Source organism: Miscanthus floridulus, chromosome 18 (assembly GCF_019320115.1).
Source record: "Miscanthus floridulus cultivar M001 chromosome 18, ASM1932011v1, whole genome shotgun sequence".
NCBI lineage: Eukaryota > Viridiplantae > Streptophyta > Magnoliopsida > Poales > Poaceae > Miscanthus > Miscanthus floridulus.
In genome coordinates this window covers 87,498,067-87,520,638 of record NC_089597.1, presented here as the reverse complement: position 1 = coordinate 87,520,638, position 22,572 = coordinate 87,498,067, and the positions used below count along the sequence as shown (strand labels likewise).

General features: G+C 46.4%; 1 protein-coding gene across 1 annotated transcript; it reads right to left on the bottom strand.

Annotated features, from left to right (window-relative positions):
• Positions 1-4,096: 4,096 nt before the first annotated feature.
• LOC136520204 (beta-galactosidase 9-like) lies at positions 4,097-8,433 on the bottom strand. Its single transcript, XM_066513653.1, has 11 exons — positions 7,282-8,433; positions 6,789-6,877; positions 6,605-6,710; positions 6,388-6,475; positions 6,127-6,245; positions 5,705-6,039; positions 5,479-5,588; positions 5,269-5,378; positions 5,060-5,170; positions 4,877-4,978; positions 4,097-4,780 (listed from the first exon to the last, which is right to left on the bottom strand). The coding sequence occupies exons 1-11, from the start codon at positions 7,960-7,962 to the stop codon at positions 4,469-4,471; spliced, it is 2,163 nt and encodes a 720-aa protein (XP_066369750.1). The 5' UTR covers positions 7,963-8,433; the 3' UTR covers positions 4,097-4,468.
• Positions 8,434-22,572: the final 14,139 nt, after the last annotated feature.

Here is a 22,572-nt window from a genome sequence, read left to right as displayed (position 1 = left end):
TTAAACATAAAAATATGTTGTAAATGATATTCCGGATATGAAGTCAGGAGCATGTCCCAAATTTGGATAATCAATCAGGGGCGGACCCCGGCATTATAAAATGTATATAAACTTTTTTCGCGTCTTGCTCTTGCTAGGCCATGTAAATTCCTCAGGTAGTGTCCTGTTACGTTTAAGCACTTTGAATCTCGCGTGTGGTTCAGAGGTTCATTGACGTGACCATCCGTTCGAGTAGACAAGCTTCATGGATTAAGGTCTGTTCTACCTGAGGACTTTAGCAACCGTTAAGAGAAGACTTAGAGCACTATGTTTGCTCGTATGATGATTTTTTATGTCTTCCCTTGCTAGGTCGGTTAATTTCCTAGGTAGTAGCCTATTACGTTTAAGCACTTGAATCTCACGTATGGTTCAGAGGTCCTTTGACGTGACCATCCGTATGGTTCAGAGGTTCTTTGACGTGACCATCCGTATGGTTCAGAGGTTCATTGACGTGACCATCCAATCAAGAAAACAAGCTTCACGAATTAAGGCTTACTATCCGAGTAAATTAACAGCCGTTAAGGAAAGATGATATGGCCACAGAGGTATACGAATAATATCCGGAATGTATTTAAAAATTAAAGTGTCACTTAGCTTGGTTCATGGCGGAGTTGTCGACGAAGCCGTGGCGGTCGTTGATGAAGCCGACTAGTCAGAGTAGATTCCGACTAGTTGTCGATCATGTGGAATCCGCCCTCGACTAGTTTTCTCGACGAGAGGAGTAGTCGAACGGAAAGTCACGGCGGTCGCCGAGTGCTCTCGCGAATTTGAAGTAGTCGTCGGGGACGTTGGGGTAGTAATGCTCGCGTACGTCTTCTGTGTATGTTGAGCGAAGGTCTTGGAATCTCTTTGGTAGCTTCTTTGTTATACGTAGCAGAATTCTTTGAATTTGACAAGTCTGTTGCTGATCGGACTCGGATAGATTGCGGTGAGTTGATTGACTTGCTCCAGGAAAAAGTAGATGCAAAGGACCGCCTCTGTAGACCGGGCTTGTCGTCTTGCATGTAACAGCAGATATTAAGCGCTATGGATTTCCGAGATTTCTTTGACTTGCAGGCTGCTAGCTTGCTATAGTTTGTAGCTGCAGCGCTCGTTGATAGGCTCGCTGGAGTCGGAATCCCGTGCGAGTGCCGTGCCTAATGTGGTCGTTGGGATTAGGGACCCCACATCCCGTGTCGAACAGAGTAAGATCGATCCAGATGAGACATTGGCTAGCTTCGTGATGAAACGCATCTGGTTCGATGTAGTCGACGAGTTGACGTGGACGAGTTGCCCATGTAGGACGGGGATCACCATGGAGAAGTCGAGCTTCTGCGGGACGGTGCTGAAGATGCATCTCAGATAGGGCCGATGAGGGCCACAGCGAGTTGTCGACGAGGGCTGCGAATATTGATCTTGAGGTCCTGTCGCCGAGAACGTGTTGTTGATCTTGAGGGTCGACGAGAGCTGCAGCGACTTGTCGATGAGGGCCAACAAGAGCCACAACAAAGCTTTGATCTTGAGGTCCACCGAGCTCTCAAACGCAAAGCGCCGAGAACCCCTACCTGGCGCGCCAGCTGTCGATGTTTTACCACCGATAGCCTGCCACGGGGGTACCCGGGGCAGTATGTTCGGGCTTCGGCGTATGCCGAACTCGATGGTTAACGCAAGACACAGTCGATTTATCCTGGTTCAGGCCCTCGATCGTAGATCGAGTAATAACCTTACGTCCAGTCGGCATTAGCCTTTGCGTTGGATTGATTGTCAAGTGTTGTGTTGTACAATGGTCCTCTCGTCTCAGGAGTCCTGCCCTCCTTTATATAGTCAGGAGGCCAGAGTCCTAGTCCGTTTACAATGAGATTTCCTAGTAGGATTACTTAATAGCTATACTACTAAGATTACATGGGGAGAATCCTAGTTGGACTAGATATTCTCTCTCCCTTGCGGGGTATCCTGTGGGTCCCGCATCGATAGGTCTAATCCACCAAAATAACCTAAATAGGTAGGATTTAGCGCACTACTTCTTCTGTCCTAAAATACAAGGTACTACTCCCCAAAAGTCCCAATCACAAACTTCATCCGTTCTAAATTTAAGTCGTTTTTGCTTTCCTGGGTACACAACTTTTGCTATGCACCTAAATATATATTGGTGTCTACCACCAGACTCAAAATATGGTAAGAGCAAGGTCAACCATAGAGCTAGGTGCTTGGCTATAACTCAAGTTATAAAAGCTAAACTATACAATAGTTATCTTCAGTTTGTCTATAATTTTTTTATTATGATTATGTGGCATCATTTCTTCTATTCTCTTTCCTATTCCTCCTCACATATTTTTTTGACCGAATTCCTCCTCACATATAATTCTATCTGGGTTCTGGGCCCACTACTACATAGCCTCTCATGTCCAATTTGTTGCTTGCACGAGAACAAAGCTCTCTTCTCTCCCTTTCTTCTCTCTTTTACATCAAATAAAAACAAGCTGATTCTCTTAATTATAAAGATTTTTGCAACAATTGGCTTATAGCCAAACTAATCTCTTTTACATCAGCAAAAATATCCCATTTTATGTCAATTGTTGTACTTGCTCTAAGCACAAAATCTCTATAATTAAGAAAGGGTTACATGCGTCATTTGCAGTACCCCTTAATTTGTCCTAGAATTCCCGATATACCTTATATTTCAGGACCAAGAGAGTAGTAAAAATTACTTATAGTTTGGGCTTAATCCACCTAATAAATAGAGTGGATTTAACATGATCATTTATCGCGCAGCTCACCTTGGCAAGATGTTAATTGTGTCACTACTCTCTTTGTTCTTTTTTAGACGTTGTATTAGTTTTGTTCTAAATCAAACATTTCTAACTTTAACTTTTAATTTTAAGTCACGGTTTCCTCCGAGCACTCTTTGAGGGCATTAAGCCCACGCGCCACGTTTGCGCCCCTTCCATATATACTCTATTCTTCTCACTTTTTTCCTCCTATGGGTACCCAAAAATTAAAGGACGGTACTCACTCTAGTCTTGTTCTATGTCAAGTTCCTTTAGGCTTTTTAACAATTGTATAGCAAATACCAAATAAATGTGATATCAAGAAATATTCTATGATGGATTTAATAAATCTAATTTGATATTTTAGATGTTTATGAATTTCTTTTATAAACACGGGTGCAAATAAAGTTCAATGGAATTTGACATTTGGACATAGAAATAATATACTTCATATTTTGGAAAGGAGGAATTCCTGACCTGACGCAGACATCAACTACTGTCCTGTAGATATCAGCCACTAAAAAGAAGGCGCACGAACAACGAACAAAAAGCACGGCAATCACGAAACCTTTTTTCTCGCGTGCAGTGCCAACCGCCAGAATTATTGACGTGGACGGGCCATCGGCACCGCATGCAAAATCGGTTGCCTGACGAGACGTTTGGTCGATCCACCGGCCACCACCACGTATCGAGGGTGTTCGGCTGGCTGGCCGGCCGGTCAGCCCACTCACGAAAGTACGGTTCATATGAACAGTTTTTTTTTTTAATAGAATAATATTTTTCTCTCACAGCAATCAGTTGAAATAGTATTTTTATTTATTTTTCAGTTATGTCGAACATGCTCGATATCATCTAATTCCAAGGCCGTTATGCAAATGCAATGCAAGTACATGGATCATGAATGCAATGCAAGCTGCAACTGCGAGCCGACATGTGTAATACATGCCATGCATGGTGGTTGGGTGAAGATAGGAATTGGTCACCAACTCCTCAATCTATACAGACCCAGCCAAATACTACTCCGTACTAAACAACTTGTGTGTGCTAACTGCTTCCCTGTCAGGACCAGTCCATGCGCCCTGTAACGCAAGTGAGCCCGGAGCGAGCACCTGGCAGTTGCCAGCAGTGCTTGCTGATGTTTTATCTCTAGGTTTCGCTTCAACTAGTATTTCATAATTGTTTGCGTGTTCGCTTGAACTTATATACAGTGTTTTTTCTCTCGCAATAAATCAACAAATAATACTTTTCAGACTGGCTTTTCAGCCAAACGAATAGAGCCCGGAAGTTCAAGAAAACAAGGGACCTAGATGTGGGAAAAGAATAATTATTTCTCTTGTGACATTCACACAATAAGGTATCATACATAATGGTAAGAATAAATAACCTCATTTACAACTCAATGTTGCAAATTTCTACCGAGAAAATGGAAGTCTATGAGATTCATGCAGACTGCAGAGTGCAGACAAAACCATTCTACTAGACTACTACTATTCAAGAACAGATCTCCAATAAATATCACTCTTTTAAATCTGTATACGTACGTATAGTGAGCACGAATTGTGTCCGTATGTACGCCGTATCTATAGATACCGTATGAGCAAGAAAGAATTGGTGTCATGTGTGTGTGCCCTCCCTTCTCTTCCCAGCAAGCAAATTATTCACAACTTGGTCTCCATTTCCGATCATGTCGTCCTGGTGGCCAGCTTGACGCCGGACAGGTCGCCGCCGAACTCCTCGAGCACCACCAGCAGGTTGCCGCTGGGGTTGAGCCAGGAGCGCGGGACGTGGTAGTACCTCTGGGAGAGGTCGCCGCAGTTGGTCTGGCACTTGGTCTCGCTGTACGTCCCCGTGTAGCTGCAGCCCCCGCAGCTGCCGGAGGCCTTGTACGACCAGTACCGGCCGATGTGGCGGCCGTTCACCCACACCTGGCCCTTCCCCATGCTGCCCATGTCCAGGGCCACCGGCGCGTTGCCGGACGGCGCGTTGAAGTAGGCCTGAAGACGATCACAGTAACACAAGCGCGTGGTTTGAGAAATGGGAGCCTTGTTACGTGTGGTGGGTGGCAATGTAGAGATCTGTAGGACACTGACCTTGTGCCATGTCAAGGGTTGCTTCCCGGCGGCACTTCCCCACTCGACGGACGAGCTCCCGGCGACGGAGTGCACGCCCAGCGACTCGCCGTGCAGGCCGATCTGCGTGCGCCGCGAGATCAGCCAGTCAGTGTGTGTCTAGGTTCAGACTTCAGAGTAGCAGAGCAAATGAGCAGCAGGTACCTGGTAGGTCCATTTCTGGTTGCTGAGGTCCCTCTTCCCCTCGTTGAGGCCGGACAGCGTCACCGGACCGAGCACGCCGACGTTCCACGCCTCGTAGTGGGTGCCCTGGTTCTGCAGGGTCACCAACCACAGGAGGTTGTAATGCGAGCTCTGAAATTCTACAAGAGTGCAATGACGAAATAAAGACTCTGAATGTCCGGTGAGCTTACAGGGAGGCCGACTGCTGCGCTGAGGATGGAGATCTTGTTGCTCCCCTGCCACATCTTCACGTACCCGCTGTATGTCAGCTTCGGGCTGTCGTAGCCGCCATACGCGGCGCCTGCCATTGAACAACACCAAGAAATGTTTCATCAGTAAATAAACTGGGCGATGCAACATTGGCTGGGTAGAAAGAACAACGAGATTCAGACAGACGATACCGTAGGACTGGCCGTTGACGAACACCTGCAGGGCGTGGCCGGCGGAGTAGATGGTCAGCTGCGGCCACTGTCCGGACTTCAAGAACTGCTCGTTCGAGTTGATGTTCACGCTGCATTGAAACATTCTGAGGTCAGCACGCAGAGATCGACCATATAACTGCTGTGTTCATCAGAGACAGAGAGAAGTGGAGGAGGAAAGGCTCAGTTCAGGGATGCCATCACTCACTAGGTGGTGTACCACAGGTAGTCTGACTTGTCCCACGTCATGCTGAGCTGCTCCACCAGGCCGTCCTTGGTGAAGGCGCGGTCGTCCAGCGAGTTGGTGGCCTCGCTGTACGACTGCCACGAGAAGCCGCCCACGGGGCTCATCCTCGCCGGCGCCGACGACTCGCTCACCGTCGCCGTGTTGAACACGGCGGTCTTGCAGTCCGGCAGCACGCTGATGGACCAGGCCGGGAGGTCGTAGCGCCGCCCGTTGAACACCACCCGCGCCGCCGCGCTGGTGTGGTAGTTGGACAGGAACGCCGCGCAGGCGCCGCTGCTCGACTTGAACACGTACGCCTGAAAATTAAAGTGAAAACACAGCTCCACTCCATGAGCGGCTCCTCTGAGCTCGATCCGTACATTTTTTTACAGAATTTGGCCGACCTTCTCGTAGTTCCCGATGGACTGGATCGTGGGGTCGCCGGAGACCAGCGCCGGCTCGGCTTGCTTGATGGCCTTGTGCAGGTCCCTCAGGTGACCCGATTTCGGTTGCCTCAGCAGACCTGAACATGCCATGGTTTTCAGAGTCTCAGTTACAGACGGACCATGAGACATTCAGAACAATCTACTGCAACAATTCCAGTACATTTTTCTTCCTCTTATTAACTGTCACATACTGAAACTGAAACTGCCATGGCGGCCTACCGTATTCGTCGATCGGCGCATCATAATCGTAGCTGGTGGCGATGAACGGCCCGCCGGAGGTGCGGTCGAAGTTGGTGCCTCCATGGTACTGAAGAAACAATGCACATGCTAATTAAACATCATTATCCTTTTAGAAATCAGGCATCCTACTCATGTGACTTGACTGACCCATGTGGCAGCTCAGCTGGCGCCAGCCAGCCCAGTGACTCACACTCACCATGTAGTAATTGACGAAGGAGCCGCCCTTCTGGATGAAGCGCGCCACGGCGAAGGCCATGTCCTCCACCGGCCGGTGCGGCACCGCGCCACCGAACGCCGTGAACCTGAACGCATTTTGGTTTCATTCATTCACGGCGATCTTAGCTGGATGTTAGTAGAAATAAGTTGAGTGTAACAATTACCAGCCGGTCCAAGCCTCGGTCCACATGGTTGGCTTGCTGTTGGAGTTGGGGCTGAAGTAGTCGCAGTAGAAGCCGTTGCAGGTGTTGATCTGAAGCCATGATCAGCATTTCGCAAGGAGAGGATGGATTAAGGTAGTGTAATTCAAAGATAGTAAGGTAATTAAAGAATCTACACATACCAAATAGTAAAATTAACTTAAAGATAACTGACGTAGCAGTATGAAATGGGACAGGCATCAGCATAATTGTTTGTCCGCAGCAAGCAAAGCAAATGTGCCAGGTGGAAAGGATGGACCGCGCGCGGCAGCGATTGATGTCCTAACGACGACGAGAGGGAGAGAAAGCGAGGTGGTTGATTAGCGCGTCTTAACCACGAACGCGACGGAGCGACGGATTAATTGGCCGTTATATCAACCGAATTAACCACCGCGGGAACAAGAACGGCAGTGGAGCGGTTGAACAAACTGGAGTAGTGAAGTTTTTTTTAATTTACCACGGGGTCCGGTGCGTCGTCCTGCTTGCACATGACCCAGGGCACGCCGGCGCCGGTGGCGACGGCCATCTTGGCCGCCCAGCTGGCGTAGGGCTTGGCGCCGCCGCCCATGACGGACTCCATGGGCCCGTACTCGTTCTCCACCTGCGCGAGGATGATGGGCCCGCCCTGCCACTCGAAGAGCCCCTCCGACTTCATCATCGACACGATCTTCTCCACGAACGTCTGCATCGCCGCCTTGAAGGGCGCGTTGTCGGTGCGGAAGCTGACGCCGGGGACGTACTTGAGCCACACGGGGAAGCCGCCGAAGTTCCACTCGGCGCAGACGTAGGGCCCGATGCGGAGGTGCACGTAGAGCCCCGCCTGCTTGGCGAGCTTGACGAAGCGGACGAGGTCGTAGCGGTCGCCGAAGTAGTACTGCCCCTGTTGGGGCTCGTGCCCGTTCCAGAAGACGTAGGTCTGGATGACGTCGAGCCCGCCGTCCTTGGCCTTCTGGAGCAGGTCCGGCCACATCTCGGGGGTGCTGCGCGGGTAGTGTATGGACCCCGAGATGAGGATGCGGCGCTGCCCGTTGATCACCACCGCCCTGTGGTCGTACGACACCGCCGCAATGGCTGGGGACGGGACGGTGATGATGGCCGCCGCCGCCAGCAGGGCCAGGAGGAGCACGCCGCCGGACATGGTACCGTGGCGGCGCTGGAACGGCCTTTGGCGGCCTGACTAGCTCTCCCTTCCTGTCTTTTTCTCAGCTTCTCGGAGAGTGGCCGCAATGGCAGTGGACGTGAGGAGGGAGGAGGAGGAAGGGAGTGGGAGAGAGGATGGATAGGGGTGGTGCTGGTGAGCTTATATCTGAGCTCTGCTGGCTGATGAGTGGGAGTGCGTTCCTGGTTTCCGATTCTTTTACCTGCTGCGCCGCGCTTTTGATCTTTTGCCCGCCCTCGCTTTTGGATTGGATTAGCTTGCGCTTCCTGTTTTACCGTTGGACGAGTGCGCAAGCAAGAACCAAGAGGCAAGAGATGGGAGAAGAGTGGTGGAGTGGTGAAGCGAGAAGCGGAAAGCCGAAGCAGAGCAGGTAGAAGAAGGAAGGCCTCTACCTCTGCCTCTGCCTCTGCCAGCACTCTGCAGTGAAGGAGGGCGGCTATTTAGTTGGCGCCCAATCCCAACATGGGAGGGAAAGGACAGATGACCCCCACTGGCTGGACGCCTGGGGTTCAAAGTTTAACTAACACTTGAACCGAAGGAGAAGAAGGTTGGGCCCATCCACAGTGCCTCTTTTTTTTTTCCTTTTCCTTTTCCTTTTGGAGCGAGTGAATGTGGCTAGGTATTTATTTTTCCTTCCATTTTTTTTCTTGAACAAAGTTCAGTGCTGGTTATATGGGGTCATGGTTTTCATCAAATAAAACATGATATGTCATGGCATCCCATCCCAGCAACATTATTCATGCCCAGATGGTCATGGCTCATGAACGTTTTGTGAATTTCAGTTGCCGGTTGAAGTGGAAGAAAGCGTGGCATTAAGCAAGGCATCAGTTCAAAGATTACGAGGGACGGCAAAGCCTGGCTGAAAAGATCTGTATTATTGATAGAACGGCGTTGGTTTGAGGGCATCGCTGGCATTGGTGGTACAAATACGCAGGCCTTGTACGTCTGCTGACTCTTGGGTACGCGTCCTGGATGGTTGTTCCAAGTTCGTTGAAAAATGAAAATGGCAAGCAGATCTAGCTTTTGCACCGGGTGCGAACGGATCTGTAAACTGCGCGGATTACTGGATTCTGGTGGACCAAGTATAAATCGATGCACCTACAGTACATGTACAGCGTTGCTCGCTGGCTTCAAATCCTCGGAATAGTGCGCCAGTGGTTGGTACAGTCCACTACAAGTACTAGGCAAACCTACTCCGCGCTAGTTTGAAGCATATAGGCTGAGATAAAAGCGGTTTCAATAGTTTGATTCAGTCTAACAGCCTGTTCGCTTGGTCGTATTTGGCTTATAAGCTATGGCTTATCAGCCAACGAACATTATTTGTCTCTCACACCAAACCAGCCAACAGTACTTTCAGCCACGACTTATCAGCCAAACAAGCCCAAACGAACCAGGCGTAAAATGAGTGCACTTTATTCACGGCATTTTCAATCAATCTTGCTTTTTTATATGAAAAATTATTTTATCATAACTCATCATTTTAAAATATCGTATATGTTGAAGGATATATCTCCTCAGCAAGTGATTGATGGAGAGCTTATCCATCAGTCACCACTCCTCCCTGTCTCTCTGCAGCGATTCCTCCCCCTCCACCGCCTTCTTCTCGCTCGTCGCCGCCCTGCCTCCCCGACCCCCGCCACCCCCGGCCGCAGCTGTCTCGCCGTGGCCAGCCCGCCTACCATCCTCTCCCCCTTGTTGACCCCGCCCTCCCCTAAAGTCAAGGAAGGTTGCCTGTGGCAAACCTTGTCCTCACCCTGCCCCCGCCCTCACCATAGGCGGCCAACGACAAGCTGCCTCGCCGTGCCACCCACAACCCGCCGCGCCCCTCGACCCTGCCCACCCTAACCCTATGGTAGCGTGTCGGCGAGCTCGCCACGACACCCCCTCCCCAACCTGGTCCGGCCGCCTCCACCGCCGCCAAGGCCCCTAACCGCCCAGCCGCCGTCCCCACCGAGCCCCTTCTTCTAAGCCTGACGAAGTTGGGGAAGAAGGGGGTGGCGCGGGCCACCAGAACCCTAGGTGCCTCCGGAACTGGGGAAGAAGTGGGCGGGCGCAGGCGCGGGCACGGGCCACGGCGATGAGCGCGAATCGGACGGCCAGGGATCGGGCAGGCGCGAATCAGACGGAGGAGGCAGGTGACGGATGGATTTGTAGGATAGCAGGCGACTGCTGTTGAGTAAATCTAAAAGACTAAAGAGTGTAAGCGAAAAAATTGAATCATTATAGATATTACCTAATTTTAAAATGTTAACAAAGTTTATTCTCAAGATATGGATCCTATGTAAAATCCTGCGGAAGTAGAACTCTGAGTAATGGTCATTTCAGCTTCCTATTTAGGACGTAAAATTTGAATATCCATATCGGCGTCGCTACTAACAGATTTGGAAAATACTTCTTGTCTACAAATTTGATATGATAAAGTGACCTTCTCTGGTTGGGTGCAAGATATGTTCATGCACACACCTAGCCATCTAAATTTAAGTCCTATCCCAGCTTGAAATTAATCCCCATTTATTTTCTTATTAGGTAAAAACCACCTACCTCCTCTTAGGGCACGTTCAACAGTTTAGACGCCTGTCGTCTGTAAGCACGGGTCATGTCACATAGAGATAGCAATACAGACAAATTATACAATGGGTTGTCTTTTAGGCTATCTGCAAGATAATTAATTCTTGTACAGACTCATAAATTAAGGTGATCAAAAATGGCTTAGGAGCACGAGCTCCCGTCGTACAACGATGCTGGAGCGGGCGATATAGCTTGGGAGCACGAGCCCTCGTCGTCTCTTCGTGAAGAGACGGCACACCCGTCTGTTGGCTGAGTCGAGGGGTTTTTTGCAAAAAATGATATCTCCCAGACGGCAAAAAGACGACCGTTGTATGTGCCCTTATGATACTTACATTTTGTAAATCTTGCAGTCTAATTGACGGTGTCATTAGAGCTTGTCTGGTTTGCCTATCTAGCCAAACCTGTCTCAACCGACACCACTCCTTAAATACCGACATTGAATTTTCAGCGTCTGAGGCCGAGAGATGTTTGCCCGGAGCAGGGGCTGCTGGAGTGCGCCAACCGAACACAGTGAGAGCCTCCTAGGTTTGGACGCGGTAGTAGTGAGATATGCAGTTGTGCACCAGTGATCGAGCCGCCCACGAACAGCAAAAGCTGTGCCTCTTAAAGGTGTAACAAATCTTATCTAGCTAACGCCATGACCTGTCTGTCTGCAATGCGAGTGAGGTGGTGACACTGAGCTTTCCACAAACAAGGAAAGGTGGACGTACCTGCACAACGAAATTTCATGGAGACGATCGTTACAAAATGATACAAGCTCTTATGCCTACAACTACAATTGGATTTACACTAATTGTGCCTCTAATAAAGCACATTGTTGCTAAAACATCATGGCATGGCATCTGTTTTTTTTTAAGGGAACTATTTCCAGCCTTTTAATTTGTACCGTGATTCATACAGCTTTGGACAATGAATTGCATGTGTCATACAGATGTTGTTTTACATTAGTTGTCATTTTACAATCCCTATCATAACACGCAATCTATTTTTCTTCAAAAAGAACACGCACTCTGTTTTACCCACTCCTTATTTCCTTTTTTTCTTGATAAAGTTCTTATTTCCTGTAAGGTTGTTGCATGCAAGGTGCTAACATAGGAGCAAGGGCAACAGATATGTCGATATCAGAAAGGATGGATGCTCCAACGACTTCCAAGGTTGTAAGTTTGTGGGGGTCATAACCACCAACGTATCAGTGGTTAGGAGTGTGTTCTTTCAGCCTTTCGTTGCAAGCATTACTTCAGTGAATGATGATGAGGGTGCGGCGGTGGCGCTACTGATTGTCCTGGAAGAAGGCGGAAGCGATCTCTTTTATTTCTCATCATCACTGACAGTGAGAGACTGACACAAAAAGCCTGGATTTTTTTTAATATATCGCCGCCCCATGGACAAGATCTCTCACCGACCAAAAGCTTTCGATAGATCTTTACTAGCAACACTGCGCCAACAACAACGGAGGTTACGGAAAGGAAGCGGCTCATGCAATTATATTAGTAGTAGATGCCATAAATCGCACTGCAGGAGTACATCACATTTGGTTAACGAAACACTCAGCGTACGAGCTTGCCAGTACTGCATTCCATTAGTTAGCTCATCAGCATGCAACCCTTACGAAAGATAATTTAGCCAAGAGAAATGGGTAAGGAAGTGTCAAATATTGTGTTTGTAGTTCGATTGAAATCATCCAACATTTATTCTTTAACGGCTATTTTGCAGGCTTTGTTTGGAATACTGTACATATCACGTATGGAATTTAATCTCCTACTAGTTTCGCCAATATGTTTGGTTCCTGGCTACATGGTTTAAGTCTAAAACTTAGAAACCAGATTTTTCTGGGAGCTGCTGCACTGTGTTGGTCGATTTGGTTGAATAGAAATAATATGGTATTTAACAAAGCTAAACCTAATACATCGATGCAGGTAATTTTCAGGACGACGTATTGGATACGACAGTGGTCCATGCTGCATAAGAAAGAGGAGAGACCATTGTTCTTTGAGGGATGCAAAAGATGGGAGATGTTGATTATGGCTGTCTTCGCGAAATTCGGCTGGAACTTCATGAATCGTATTGAAGCATAGTGTTTTGCTTTGTTCGCTGCGCCCAGTAGTTGGGCTGAACTTTGTTTCTTTTCCTTGGACTTGTAAGCCTCATGGCTTTGATGTTTTCCTGTGATTGTCAGCTATGTATCATTCACGGATGATAGAGGCTGGAATTTTGTTTCATTATCTAAAAAAACAACCTACTAATAACAGGGAAAATAATTGGGATGACTGAAAAGCAGTTAGTAGTACGTAGATGCTTGGTTTGCAGCAATAGACATCAATTGTACTCCGTAGGCTGAAAATACGGTACACAGTTCAACAGAGTTTCTTCATCAGAAAAGAAAAACACTGTGACAGTGATCACTTTTCAAAGGGTACACACATACACAAGCAGACGTACAACGTACACACTTGACAAATACAGTACAGTTAAGTAGACACTAAACACTCGTGCGTGCACATTGTGGCTCACATGAATTCTCTGTTGAGTTGCATGCAGCCGTTCAAACCATAAGCATAATATAAGGTGATGGGAAAGGATGAATAATTCACATGTATTTCGTCACTCTCACTTATGTGCAGGCTTCAGCTTCACCAAACCTCAAATAATTAAATAAAAGTCAGCTGCAGTTTTTTCATTTAGGATCAGAGATTAGAAGAGTTTTTTTTCCCTAGTTTTGCCTTCTTATTGTAGTGCACAGGTAAAGACAGCTTTTCTAGAATCTCACCGGCTTCTATATGTTGAGAAATCCTCCTCATGAGTAGGTGCCGAGGAGAGTAAATGCTCCAAGTGAGCAGGCCCACACGTCATAGGTGCAGCACAGGAAATGGACCAACCTTGTGTGCATCTAGTGTTTTGCCTCTTGACTTACAAGAGAAGAAAAGGGAAGCTTCGTGAGTCTTAGTTCAGCAGAGAGAGAACAGAGCAGCTCCAGTTCAACCCCTTGCTCCTTGCGTGTGAGAGACGGAAGAAAACCAGAGAAAAAAAAGAGAGGAAGAAGAGTGAGATTAGAGAGGAGATCTTGCAATAGATCAAGAAAGATTCGTCCTCAAGGTTGTGAAGCTTCAGATCCACATCCTTAGTGCCTCTAATCTGAGTTCCACCATTATTTGGTGAGGTCTTTTCACTCTCTAAGTAGCAGCTCAAATCTTATTATTGTTATCCAAGATCTGCGTATCTTGATGTATGATTGCCTCTAGTGCTATCTAGAGATGAACTTGTTGTAATCCCACAAGCATATAGTGGAAGAAGATTTGGCTGGCTTGGTCCCGTGGTTTTTACCCTGATTTGGGGGTTTTCCACGTTAAATCTGGTGTCTTATTATTGCTGCGAGTTTGGCTACGACTAGTTGCGACTGCAGTTGCAAGTGATTTGCCGCAACTAGTTGTGCTTGCTGTTGGTGCTGTTGTGATCAGTTGCAAAACTGCGATTGATGTGAACACAGCTGATTAGAACAAGCTGTGACTGCTTCTGATGTGATAACAACTGATTGGGACCAATTGTGATTGCCTGCTATTTCCTCCATATATATGTGTGATGCATATTTTTTCTTCCATGAATAGGTGACGACTTGGGCTGATTTCGCTTTGTAGTGAAATTAAGCGCTTCTGCTATCACTAGCAAGTGTGTTAGTGTCGTTATCCCAACATAAACTGGTATCAGAGCCAAGGTTAATTGTTGGAGATGATATTCCTCACTTTGGCAATGGAGGACAACAACACTCCAAGTGGCATGATCAAGTTTGATGCTACAAATTATTCTCTATGGAAGCCCATGATGGAGGATCTGCTTTATTGCAAGGATTTGTATGAGCCAATTGTGAGAGATAAAGTACCCACCAGAGTCACAGAAGAAGAATGGAGAGTACTGAATCGAAAGACAGTAGGTATGATCCGTTTGCACATCAACCATAATATTTTTCACCATGTTGCTAATAATAAAGTTGCGTTTGAGTTGTGGCAAAAATTAGAGTCTATGTATGAGCGGAAGACAACAATTAATAAGGCCTCGGTGATAAAGTAGTTTGCAAAGATAGAGTACCGAGATGGCAGCAGTGTTATTGAACACTTGAATGTCTTCCAAGGCCACATAAATCAGCTGACAACAATGAAGATAAACCTTGATGATGAGGTGTAGGCACTGCTGTTGTTGAGCTCATTGCCGAACAGCTGGAACACGCTTGTTGTATCACTTAGCAACTCAGTTCCAGATGGGAAGCTGACCCCTGATATGGTGAAGAACAGCATGCTGAATGAGGAAGCCAGAAGAAAAGAAAAGGGCAGCCATTAGGCATCTTCTTCTGATGCATATGTGGCTGAAAAGAAAGATGAAAATCGAGGCCACAGCTACAAGAAACCTCAGCAAGGCAGAAGTAAATCTAGGGAGAGATCACAGTCAAGTTCAAGCACTAAGTTTATTTGTTTTCATTGCGGTAAGGAATGCCACAAAAGAAATCAGTGCAGAATTTATAAAAGAGAGCTCGCACAAGCAAAGCAAGGCAAGAATACCAAGCAAAAGGGTGAAGACTCAGTTGTAACTACAGCTGGTGAGGATTATCTCATTGTCGATGATGACAGTTGTCTCAATGCTGTTACTGGTAATGATTTGAGTTGGGTAGTGGATTCAGGAGCCTCTTTCCATCTAACATCACACAGAGAGTATGTCACATCTTACACTAGTGATGACTTTGGCTATGTGAGGATGGGAAACAGAGATACGTCAACCATTGTTGGCAAGGGCACTGTATGTATTGAGACAAGCACAGGTTGCAAGTTGACACTTGAGAATGTGAGGCATGTCCCTGATATTAGACTGAACTTGTTGTCGGTGGGAAAGCTCGATGATATTGGTCTTGACAGTTACTTTGGTGAAGGAAAATGGAAGCTCACCAAAGGTTCCTTGATTCTGGCTCGTGGTGCCAAGCAAGGGTGTCTTTATGTGACAAAGACAAAGTTATGCAAGACAGATGTGAACATTGCTGAGAGGGATTCTAGCATTGAGTTGTGGCACAAGAGACTTGAACATATGAGTGAGAAGGGGCCGTACTCCCTTGCTCGCAAGGACTTCCTCCCTGAGTTGAAAGGTATTACCTTGAGACCCTGTGTTGATTGTTTAGCTAGTAAACAACACATGATTGCTTTTTGTACATCCACTATTCCACATCATGCTAAGAATATTCTTGATCTTATGCATACTGATGTTTGTTCTATGACAGAGAGTTCCCTTAGTGGTGCATTATATTTTGTCACATTTATTGATGACCACTCTCGAAAGGTTTTTGCATGTCTTGAAGAACAAATTTCAAGTACTTGATGCTTTCAAAGAGTTTCATGCCAAGGTTGAAAGAGAAACTGGCAGGAAATTGAAGTGCATCAGATCAGACAATGGCAGTGAATATAGAGGACCATTTGAGAGGTACTGCAGGTTGTATGGAATCTAGCAATAGAAGACAGTGCCGAAGACAGCTCAATAGAATGGCCTTGTAGAGAGGATGAATAGGACACTCACTGAGAAGGTCACAGCTATGCTCTCTCATGCAAAGTTACCAAATCAGTTTTGGGCTGAAGCATTGATGACTGCAGTATATGTGCTGAACTTGTCTCCATGTGTTCCACTTGAGGGTGATATTCCCTAGAAGGTATGGTCAGGAAAGGAAGTATCATACAAGCATATGAAGTCTTTGGGTGTAGGGCATTTGTGCATGTTCCTAGAGATGGTAGGTCAATGACAACAAGACCAAGCAGTGTGTATTGCTGGCCACCTTGATGAACAGTTTGGCTATAGGCTGTGGGATCCTGTTAACAAGAAAATTGTGAGAAGCCGAGATGTAGTGTTCTTTGAAGATAAGACAATAGAAGATATTGTGAAGCCAAAGAAGCCAACCACTACACCTCAAGTTGTTGATATGGATCAAATTCCTTCTCCTATTGTGCATGGCAATCGTGGGGGAGATGATGGCACTGAAGGTGCAAGTTCGAGCCAGGGTGATGATCAGTCATTTGAGGATGTTGATGCTGATGAGGATGCTGATGTTGATGATACTCTAGAAGAACCACAGCAGGAGCAGTTGAGAAGAACTAGCAGAGTTCACAGGCCCTCTAGCAGTTATCCACCACATGAGTATTTGTTGTTAACAGATGCAGGTGAACCCTCATGCTATGAGGAGGCAATGTTTGATGAGCACAAGAATCATTGGTTGGAAGACATGAAGGACGAGATGAATTCCCTTCATAAAAACAACACCTTTGAGTTGGTGAAGTTGCCAAAGGGCAAGAAAGCACTGAAGAATAAGTGGGTGTATAGGTTGAAGTCTGAAGAGAACATCTCACAACCAAGATACAAGGCAAGACTGGTTGTGAAAGGCTTTGCTCAAAAGCAAGGTATTGACTTCGATGAGATATTCTCTCCTGTGGTCAAGATGTCTTCAATCCAAACTGTGCTTATGTTTTGGAAATGGTGATCCTATATTGCATGGCTATACAAATACAGATTATGCTGGAGACAAGGACTCTAGAAAGTCCACATCGGGATACCTGATGACATTTGCAGGGGGAGCAGTGTCATGGCAATCAAGGCTGCAGAAGTGTGTTTCATTATCAACAACATAGGTCGAGTACATTGCAGCGGTCGAAGCTTGCAAGGAAGTGTTATGGATGAAAAACTTCTTGTAAGAGTTGGGACATAAGCAAGAGAAGTGCAATCTGTTTCGTGACAACCAAAGTGCCATTCATCTTGCCAATAATTCAAGTTTTTATTCTAGAACCAAGCACATTGATATGTGGTACCATTGGATTCGAGAAGTGGTGAGTTCCAAGTTGTTGCAACTTGAGAAAATCCATACCGACCACAATGGTGCGAATATAATGACCAAAGTGCTACCGAAGGAGAAGCTGCAAGTATGCAATGAGGTAGCGGGCATAATGGTGCCCCCCTCATGAGTTGGAGGGGGAGATATGTTGGGAATCCTCCTCATGAGTGGGTGCTAAGGAGAGTAAATGCTCCTAGTGAGCAGGCCCACAAGTCATAGGTGCAGCACATGAAATGGACCAACCTGGTGTGCATCTAGTGTTTTGCCTCTTGGCTTACGAGAGAAGAAAAGGGAAGCTTCGTGAGTCTCAGTTCAGCAGAGAGAGAATAGAGCAGCTCTAGTTTAGCCCATTGCTCCTTGCGTGTGAGAGAGGGAAGAAAACTAGAGAAAGAAAAGAGATGGAGAAGAGTGAGATTAGAGACTAGAACTTGCAATAGATCAAGAAGGATTCGTCCTCAAGGTTGTGATGCTTCAGATCCACATCTTTGGTGCCTCTAATCTGAGTTCCACCATCATTTGGTGGTCTTTCCACTCCCTAAGTAGCAGCCCAAATCTTATTGTTGTTATCCAAGATCTGCGTATCTTGATGTATGATTGCCTCTAGTGCTATCTAGAGATGAACTTGTTGTAATTCCACAAGCATATAGTGGAAGAAGGCCCTGTTTGGTTACCCATCCTAAAAGTTTTAGGAGCTAAAATCTGGATAGAATTTGCCTAAAAAACCAAACACCTCCTCCTAAAAGCTCCTAAAAACTTTAGGAGGGGCCAAAAACTTTAGGAGCTCCACCCCCTCCTAAAAGCTCCTAAAGTCCATCCTGGACCCCCACTACCCCTCCTTTATTACCCTGTCGCTTCTCTCTCTCTCCCACACTCTCTCTCTCTGCCCCTACCCTCCACCGTCGCCCACCATGCGAGTGCCGCCGGCCTTCGCACGCACAACCACTGGCCACCACGCGAGCGCCACCGGCCTCCACGCGAGCTCCGCCAGTCGTACGCGAGCTCCGCCTTCTGTGTAGCCCCGCGCGACCGAGCTCCGTGCCATTCGTTCGTCCGTGAGCGAGCCAGCTTGTCCATCCATGCGCGAGCTCCGCGCCGCCGTCCTCCGCACGCGCCACCACTAGCCGCCACGCGAGCGCCACCGGCCCCCTCGCGAGCTCCGTTGTTCATGCCGTCCCGCGCAATCGAGCTTCGCGCCGTCCGTCCGTCCGTGAGCGAGCCAGCCCGTCCGTCCACAGCTCCACGTAGCCCCGGCCTCTGCACCACGTCCGACGCCCTCGCAGCTCCACCACATCCGGTGCGTCCACCTCGGGGCACAGGCGCACAGCTCCAGCACCACGTCCGGTGCGTCCGCCTCGGGGCGCAGCGTCCGGCCATGAATCTGGCAACTCGCGTGCCCAACAACACCGCGTCCGCCTCGGGGCGCAGCACCACCGCCGGCCATGGACGCCGTATAGATGATGCCCACCATGTGTTCTATAGATTGTGTGAGAGCGGTAAACTTACCTTCACAAAGATAAGGTGATCCTATGCGACCAAGACAAGGCGGCGGCGCGTGGTGGAGCTGCTCAAGCTCCCATCCGTCGAGATGGCCACCTCTGCGGAGACGGCAAGGGGGAGGAGAGCGAGGGCCACGACGGGAGCAGAGAAGGAGCAGGGGTATGGAGGAGGGCGGCATGGTCTGTTTGCTAGTGCATTTATTGCTTTTAGTCAGTTTTAGGAGGTGGAACCAAACACTATTTTAGGAGGTTTTTGCAACCTCCTAAAAGCTCCTAAAACTTTTAGCTCCTGAAAATTTTAAGAGGTTGGAACCAAACAGGGCCTAAGATTTGGCTGGCTTGGTCCCGTGGTTTTTACCCCGATTTGGAGTTTTTCACGTTAAATCTGGTGTCTTATTATTGTCATGAGTTTGGCTGCAACTAGTCGCGACTGCAGTTGAAAGTGATTTGCCGCAACTAGTTGTGCTTGCTGTTGGTGCTGTTGTGATCAGTTGCGCTTGATGTGAACACAGTTGATTAGAACCAGTTGTGACTGCTTCTGATGTGACAACAACTGATTGGGACCAATTATTACTGCCTGCTATTTCCTCCATATATATATGTGATGCATATTTTTCCTTCCGTGAATAGGTGACGATCTGGGCTGTGGTGAAATTAAACGCTTCCACTGTCACTAGCAAGTGTGTTAGTGTGGTTATCCCAACACTAATCCCATCATTTCGAACTTTGGTTACAAATTATTCTTTCTATTGACTTTGGATATATGAAAATGGTGTGAATTAATCTCTCTCCTAATACAATTATTTTGTAAGAAAGAATGATCAAAATTGTGCTTTGGAGATTGTGTCAATATCTAAAAATGTCAGGGCATCAGACATGTACATTAAAACCTCAATAGGAACGTGAGCCTGAAAATGGTCGACATGGTGCTATTTCGTTTCCATGTAGCAAACTAGCAATCGATATATACGTGTGCAACAGGTCACCGTAGTGTAATTTCAGATGGATTAGTATATTTGGTTAATGGATAAATAATTACATGTATCTGGCTCTATCAAAATGATAAACTAAGCGTAAGTAAAACTAAGCATTAATTTCAGCTCCTTTCAACCCTTAGATAATGAGATGGACTTCCTCAGAACGAAACAATGATAATGAGACAAGCCAGTGCAATCTCTTATGCTAATAAGCAACAAATTTGATAAAGAAATACAAGTACTAGGGGCAGTGGATCATGGGTCATGAGTCATGACACAACTGTCAATTTGGTTTATTAGTTATATGCCTGGAAAACGAAAGAAGAACCATCGATTGAGATGTGTCCATGCATTCATGCATGACCACAAATCTTAGAAAAAAGAGAGTGGGGGCCAGATTCGGGAGATGAAGATTAGGGCAATAAAACAGATAAAATCTTAGCTACCAATCAGGCAATCACTCCCAAATGTTGAAGTAGATATTGCTGCAGTTATTCTCCAAGTTTGCAGGTTTTTAATTAAAATATGAAAAAGGACATGTCTACCCCTGTTAATAGTCGATTAGTAGAGGTAGGTATTTGTGATCATTTACGGATGCTGCACTTCAAAATACCCGTCTCTATTAATGAGGGAGCATACCTCTTAAAATATTTTTTTTATGGTAGCTACTGTGACTAGTTTACATTTGTAATAAGTAGTTTTTTTCTGGACAGTGCCATGAGGCGCGTTTTTCATTAAGCCGGAATTTGTAAAAGTAGTTTAACTAGAAAAATGAGAAATCCTTAAAACACAAGGATGGGATCTACGATGGAATGTGCATGATGCATGTGTAAAAATGGTTGTACCAAAAGAATGAAAAATACCTAGGAGCTGTACGTGCCATGTGCTGTATCAAGATTGGATCAATTGTTGACAATGTGGATATAGAAGAACGTTATCTTAAAATTAAGAAATATTCCAGTGACTCGCAGCACATGGCAAATCAAGATTGGATCAAATATCGAGCACTTTCCCGAAACGGTGATAAATATTCTCTCCAAGAACGTGAAATGCTCAAGAGACAGCAGTACATCACCATGCCGTATCAGAGGATTCAAGACTTTAGTGTTGGAAGCAAAGCCATGCGCATGAGGAGGCATGAAGCATGAGCCATTTTTTTTTTTTTGCCCCATGCATGTTTGAATGATGAGCACAGTACTTTCATGTGCAGCTAGTTCCATGTGTGGGGTCCGGCGTCGTTCCAGCAGGCCGCCATGCCCCAAAGACAGAGAATACCAGCACAGCAATTGCCAACCGTGAGATCTCTCAGTTTGGCCGCGTGCGGCTAAGCCAGCAACTCCAACTCATCACCTGAATGAATACATGATGCATGGATCTGGGCAATTTGGCATTGTGGTTAGATCTAATCCATAGTGTCACTCCACAATGCAAGAACTTTGCTAGCTGATGCATGCATGTTTATCTGATGTGGCCTTTTTTTACAATTAATAATGTGCCTTTCATGATCTAGCAAATCAGGCTTGAGATACGAAGGCCGGGATGGCACTGTTCTGAAATTAGGCTTAAGGTTTGAACGAAATGATGAACAGGCAGCTGCGCTGCGCTGCGCATTGTAGGCAAGCATCCATGCATCAAAATGTTAGTGCAGTTGGGTAGTTGATTGGATAAGCTAGATTGTGAGAGACACATCAACTTGCTGTTTGGATTGACGACAAGTGAAGCGACCGATCCTGTTGTACAGCATGAGGTCATGTGTGTTAGGCAACCAAAAGTCTATGTTTCTTGCTTGAGCAAGAAGCATCGATTCATTCCCATGTCACTTATCAGCCTGCACGCTTCCGACTTAAGCCTATCCTATCACCAATCATATACAGAATCCGTTTTTTTCCTTGATAGAGTATACGGTAAAAATAATTACTGAAACTGCCGAAGAGAAATGAATGGAACATTTTTCTCTCACCAATAAACAGTTGTAACTTCCAGAATCCAAGGCTTAGCAGACCACAATCAAACCTTAAGCATTTAATTGCCATGTAAAATTTGAAGACATTTGTGAGTAGGCATCTAATTATTCAAGAAAATATGATATTAGTATTGACATAGCCTTCCAAAATTAATTATTTTTAATATTTCACTATTGGAACTTAGTGTCCACTATAACACATGCTATCCGCAATCCGCTACGTAGACACTAATCCGCTACGAAGTCATTATCCGCTATTTATTACCTTGCCACTGCCCCGAAAAAAAAACATATCACCGTATGTATATTGCTATTTGCTAAGGGCTTGTTTGAATGCATGTGTATCAACTTCAATCCACATGTGTTGGAGTAGATTGGAATGAAACTTAGTTTAATTCCACTCCAATCCACTTCAACACATGTGGATTGAAATGAATACACGCGCATCCAAATAAGGCCTAAAGCGAATAACTATAACCGTGGAATAAATTGCATGGACAGGGAGCTTCTGTTGCTTGGTGGCATAACAAAGAGAATAGAGTGCTGAAAGGTGATAGCAACCCCTCAACAGCACTACACCAAGTCTCAACCTGGCTGTTTTTTCTTTATTTATTTATGCGGAGGCATCTTGTTATATATATACTGTACCTACCAAATACACTAACTAATTCGATGACCGTGGTCGAGTCTTGACAACAACTTCGATCAATCTTATCATCGTTTTGACTATAGGTCTTT

Coding starts and splice junctions, on each gene's coding strand:
- LOC136520204 (XM_066513653.1), bottom strand. CDS start 7,962: ATGTCCGGCGGCGTGCTCCTCCTGGCCCTGCTGGCGGCGGCGGCCATC. Junction 6,476..6,604: donor CCTTCGTCAATTACTACATG/GTGAGTGTGAGT, acceptor TTGTTTCTTCAG/TACCATGGAGGCACCAACTT. Junction 6,040..6,126: donor CCATCGGGAACTACGAGAAG/GTCGGCCAAATT, acceptor TTTAATTTTCAG/GCGTACGTGTTCAAGTCGAG.